Below are 5668 nucleotides of genomic sequence, written 5' to 3' on the forward strand. Positions count from 1 at the left end.
GGGGGGGGGGGGGGGCAGAGCAAAAGTTTTTGTGGAGGTTGGGAAGGATGATTTCGACTATGGTTTTACACGCTGGTTCTCTCGCGAGGGTAGGCAACTTTAATTGACTTAAGTCGACACGACCTTATTCTCAAATTAGAGATCTAATTGCGATAAGGTCTCCATAACGTACGTAGATGGGCTGGATGAGGGAAAGTGATAGCGAATGAGTATGCAGGGTGTACGAGAGAGAGGGTGTGGTTGAGGAAGGTCCAGCAGGAAAAGAGAGGGTGTATAGAGGGGGAAAGCAAGAAAAAGATAATTTAAACCCTTAGCAGAATGGTAGATCGGCGTAGACACTGGTTGACTGACTGGAAATGTATATAAATAAGGTATGAGCATTGTTGCAAAGATACTTAAGGGTTGGGATTTGATGCTGCGAAGGACAATTCAATTATCTTGATACGCCACTGGGAACGCCGAATCCCCAAACGTTTTTGAAATACGACGTGACGATGACAGAGGGTAGCCGTGTCCCTGGAGAGATGGGGTATCGTTTTCTTTTACTTTTTGTCCATCCTCATCTCTCTTTAATCCCTTTTTTTCGTTCACTTCACGCGGAAGAGCGATGAGTCGCGAAAGCGATCGACCTGACGTCGAATTCGAGAATGTTCTAGAACAATATTAAAACACGTTACAGACGTATTACGAGATATCTCGCCTTTCGCATTCCATCGTCGGAGCCTGACCACGAGGTATCTCGCGTTCAACATTTATCTTCAAATATACCTGGCTACTGGGTGTAGTTAGCAATAAAACGTTTGATTAAGAAATGAGGGGTCCAGAAGGGAAAAAAGAACAAATCCAGTATCGATCGGCGGTGAAAGTTGCTGAAAAGATTTTTTTCTTGATTCCGTTCGGCAGTGGGTATTAATGTAGGGGTTGAGCACGACTAGTATCTCCCAAGGGTGGTGTATGCAAACCGTAGTAAAAGCTACCCTTAAATCCAGCGCCACGGACAGAAGTTTCGCTCGTACAGTAAATCCCGGATTATAGGCGGGCCCCCACAGGCGAATTTTTTTACCTGGTATTCAACGTGTCTTGCCGGAGATTTTTTTTCTCCTGGATTTTTCATCCCTTCATTCTTAAGGGTTTACACCCCTCCCCGACCCTCCCCCACACGAAAACGCGTCGTATAGGTGGTACGCGTAGTATGGCATACATGGAATATTCTCGTGTGCGTAAAAAAGTTTTAGAACTCCTAGGCTCATCCCCATCTGCCTTCTGTCGTCCCCTAAAAGTCAGCCTCGTGCAAATCAAGCTGCTATCTGACGTCTTGTTCTCAACGTCAGTCTCTGCTCAGCCAAGACGCTAGCGTCGCGACGGTGACGAGTCGAAGAAAATTTATAGTAATACTTATGAATTACATTAGCTCCCAATAGACATGTCTCGGTCGTTTTCCTTGTCACGCTGTTAATAAGTCAATTCGCCGCGATAGTACCGGAAGTGGACGGGAAGCGGCGTCGAGCTGTAAAGTTCATCGTTGAAAAATTTTTATTATTTTTTTTTTTTTCCCCCTAAGGGTTTAAAAGGCACGAGGCGTCTGGAAGGGGCCATTAATTTTGTTTGGAATTTTTGTAAACTGACCTTGTCATTTTACATCCCCTCTACCATTACCCAACACTGCTGCTGATTATCGTTATCATTGTACTCACGTTCCTTACAATTGGCAGCCATAGGGCTGTCGAGGTGGGTCGAATATGTGATAAACTTTTTTTTTTACTGGATACAATCAGTTATAAAAGTTTACAGAAACGGGGAACACAATACATACTATATGTGGTACATCACAATAGCGGTTAGAGAGCTTATTATCTGTGTATACATATATATAATTCTATATATAATATAGAAATACGCTTTTCTAAAATCACCGTATCTGGTAGATAGGACGTTATATTTTTTTTCGTAAAATTGGATATTGAAAGAAATACTGTATACGATGAAGGCTATATGTATATATATATATATATATATATATATATATATATATATAAACAGTGTAGCAATAATGTGGTTGGGAAATTCTACAAGAATTTCAGCGTCGCTCTACGGGCAGCCCGATGCACATACGGCAATTCATATTTATATGACCGTGTTGTAGTACGGAAAAAAACATGGTTCCGTGGTTCACGTTTTTTTTTTTTTTTTGAAAACTATTAGCATTACCGAGGTCAAGCGTTCTTTTCCCTGTATCTCATTGGTCGTTCACACATAAAATATCTACGTACTTATGCGGACTCATATAGGTTCATGAATAATATACATATAGCTAGTAGTATGTCTTCGAAAATTTTGTTTATTTAATTTTTTTACACTATCTATCTATTACTCTTCGTCTTTCCTTCTCTCCTTTTCTTTTGCATCTCGTGCAAGTTTGGTACTTTTTTTTTTTTTCTGTTTACTCATGTATTCCTACTTACTCAATAATTCCTTTTTCAGGTAACGTGGTGATCATCGCCTCGACTCTGTGTCCACGTCTGAGACCGCTGCCTGCGACACCCACCAACGTCTTCCTGGGCGGATTGGCCAGTGCTGATCTTCTCTTGATTATTTTCTGCATTCCCGTCAAGGTAGGATTCTATACTCATAATTTAACAGTCATACCTTTGGTAGACGTACAGGCTGATAAACGGACGGCTGGAGCAACGGGGTTTTGGACAACAGGATTATCGCTGAAGTGAGAAGAATTTTTTTTTGAAATTATTGGTATACCATTATGATTGTAAGTCTTACTGGTTTACTTTTGTCAGTGTTACTTGAATTGTTGTTGTTGGAGTTATTGTCACTAGACATTTTTGTATCCAAATACCATCGCTTCAGTATTGACTGCTGTACATATTTGCTTCGTCCGGTCTTGTTCACTGATCATTTCCGTGACAACGGAAAAGCTGCGTAGTAGGATTTTGTTTTGTTTTGGTTATTTTAATGAAATTCTGCAAAGCCCTAACAATTCTTTCTAAGGGGTGAGCTCGTGTAGACTCTGGTTTTCTCTCGGTGTCTCTTTCGCGAGTCGAATACAAGTTTATTTCTGAATTGAGCAAAGACGCCGATTGTTGGACGTCCCGACGGCCGGACGTTCACCATGATTTACACGGCAACTAGCTGCCGTCGTAACTCTTCGCTCCAGCGGTAAATGCCGTCGACATAACTGTGGCTTCATAAAGTGAAATCTTTGTTATTTTTTCCTTTCCTCTTGTTATTCTTCTCTTTCTCTTTTTATTTTTACGAGCAAGTCGATGACGGAACTTCGCAGCCGTTACCATTACACGTATACAACACGTGGCGCACGATTCTTCCAATTTTCGATACTTTATTAACGTGCTATTGGGTCGATCTTGGTAAAGTTTATACGGAGCTGATTGAAGACAAAGAAAGCACCTGTTGCATACGCCATTTTGTTTTATCTCTCCGCAATAAAATGTTCGCTATCGAAAGTCTCTCGGGAACGAAACTTACGAAAATAACATGGAATTTACTCTGGCATTTAGGCTAGGTCCTCGTGTCACACCCTTTCATCCTTTTATGAACCCCCGTCAACCCCCGTCAGACCGTGACGCGATATTTGAATAAAAACTGATAAAAACCGACGTGAGTCACAGACCGTGTCGATTACTGTGACGGTGGACTCATCCGAGCGACAAAACCGTTACGGATATTTGAGTTGAAAGTATTTCCCGTCTGGCGCCACCGTCGCTAGTCACACTCAATTGATATACGGTCGATAAGTCAGACACGAAATGCTCCCTTGTCAAAGTTTATCGCTTGACGATTGGCTGATACAATATTTGCGTGATTTTGAAAGCCCCTCGTTCACACTATACCGGGTGTGCCAGGGGAACGTTTCGTATTGAAAATTAAAAAATTTCTGATCCCGCAGGAATAACTCGTTCGTTAAAATTGCGTCTATTTTACGGTCACCCCGCTTATAAATACTGACTTAGCAATACCAATTCGAACCTGCATCCAGGTTTGGAGTTTCTTGTGGTACACCCGGTATAGTCCATTTTCACGATGCGTTATATAAATTTACCACTAAGTCCAAGTACTCACAAGCACTGTGGGTATAGACCCTATAATGTTGATCACTGATTGGCTGCTGTTTCCATTGGCTTAAAGGCATTGATAATCGGCTGGCGGCGACAAGGGGGTTGTGAACGGGAACCCTTTATCTCGCTCTACGAGACAATTGACCACCACTGATAGTCCAACTGCAGATAATACTAGCGAAGTCTCTATTAAATGATTGGACGTACTTATTGTAGACCCTTGTAAAAGCCACCGACCGAACCGACTACTCCGGCAACCTTAGAGTACGTTCATTCCTGCGTTTCATGATAAATTGTACCGGTACACAGAGACCGCCTGTGGATTGTAAAGTACGATCCAATAGAGACACAGTCGTCTTATATCTTATTAAATTGTCGTAAGTCGGATATGGAATCGAAAAAGTCATTCGTTTCTCCGATGGTACGTGGAACGATATGGGGAGATCGGGATAACCTGGAAAAAAACGTCGTCAGGTTACAACTCGAGCTTTGACGTAGAGGGGACTCTTTTGCAGTGTATGCCACTTGGAAATGGCCCCTTCGGTGCTGAGCTGAGATCAAATAATCTAAGCTAACCTATTTCCTCTAACCTAACCTCATCGATTCGAGTAAAGCGTTATGCGCACATCGGCGGATCTTATTTGCATGAAAATTTTATTAGGGATAAGGCGTAACCTAAAGCTATCCATGTAACGGGTGCGTGGCTGTTTTATTATTTATTTATGGATTCTGTTAAGTAGCGCTATTAATTAGTGCCGTATATTACCGCGAGAGGAAGACGACAAAGGGGTACGCGAAAGAAAAGGAGGCGAGGCGGTTTTTCGTAAAATTTTCCAATTTTTTTTCAAAATAATTAATATCAGCTGCTGGACGACGTGGAAATATTAACAATAGGTTATTGAATTGTTTATTTATCTATTTATACGGAACTTCAACGTATCTCGATCCTCCTGGCCTCTAACTGCGGGAGCAGCTTATAATTGTCGATCAGTGGCGCCATCTGTAACACGTTTGAAATCCTATACAGCGCACGGCATCGTCGATAAATCACGTTTGCCCTTTTTTTTTTATCGACGATATTTCTTGCCCCCTTTTTTCACTGTATTAATATCCTCCACGTGGTACGAATCTCGCGCAGTAGGCGCTACCTCGCGGTATCATTTTATTCACGAGAATTTATATCCATCCGATTTAAACGAGCGTCTCGTTGTCCTGCTCTATGCTATCGCGACTGTAGCAATATCGACGTTAATGTAGGCACAGTGAATCGGGGACCGGGCGAAGGGACAAAGATGTGTTGCGGATATTGTTTTTTTTTTATGTATAAAAAAAATGTTCAACATCTGCTACACCTCAAAATCAACCTTCGACTTTCCCACTAGTACGAATCGTCTGCTGCATTTTTATTTTTTAAGCATTTTTGTTTTTCAATCCGACGTGAAGTGGTGTTCCGTGGCCGACGGCAGCGCCATCTGTGAAATACGTTTGAAAACTAATCCAGCGAACTCCTTATTCAGGCTATTCCGTTCTTTCTGTATGTTTTTTTAATATTTTTGACGTGCGTGTACCCCCCCCCCCCC

At 41.9% G+C, this 5668-nt stretch overlaps 1 protein-coding gene across 6 annotated transcripts in view; it reads left to right on the forward strand.

Moving 5' to 3' along the window:
* Nucleotides 1-5668, forward strand: part of LOC107268333 (QRFP-like peptide receptor) — a 42162-nt gene that overhangs the window by 5600 nt on the left and 30894 nt on the right. For all 6 annotated transcript variants that reach the window (XM_015741012.2, XM_025085607.1, XM_025085610.1 and 3 more), the window contains exon 4: nt 2482-2612. In XM_015741012.2, the coding sequence (XP_015596498.1) occupies nt 2482-2612 (131 nt within the window). The remainder of the gene's footprint in view (nt 1-2481; nt 2613-5668) is intronic.

This window comes from Cephus cinctus, unplaced genomic scaffold, assembly GCF_000341935.2.
Source record: "Cephus cinctus unplaced genomic scaffold, Ccin1 Ccin1_scaffold0515, whole genome shotgun sequence".
Classification (NCBI taxonomy): Eukaryota; Metazoa; Arthropoda; class Insecta; order Hymenoptera; family Cephidae; genus Cephus; species Cephus cinctus.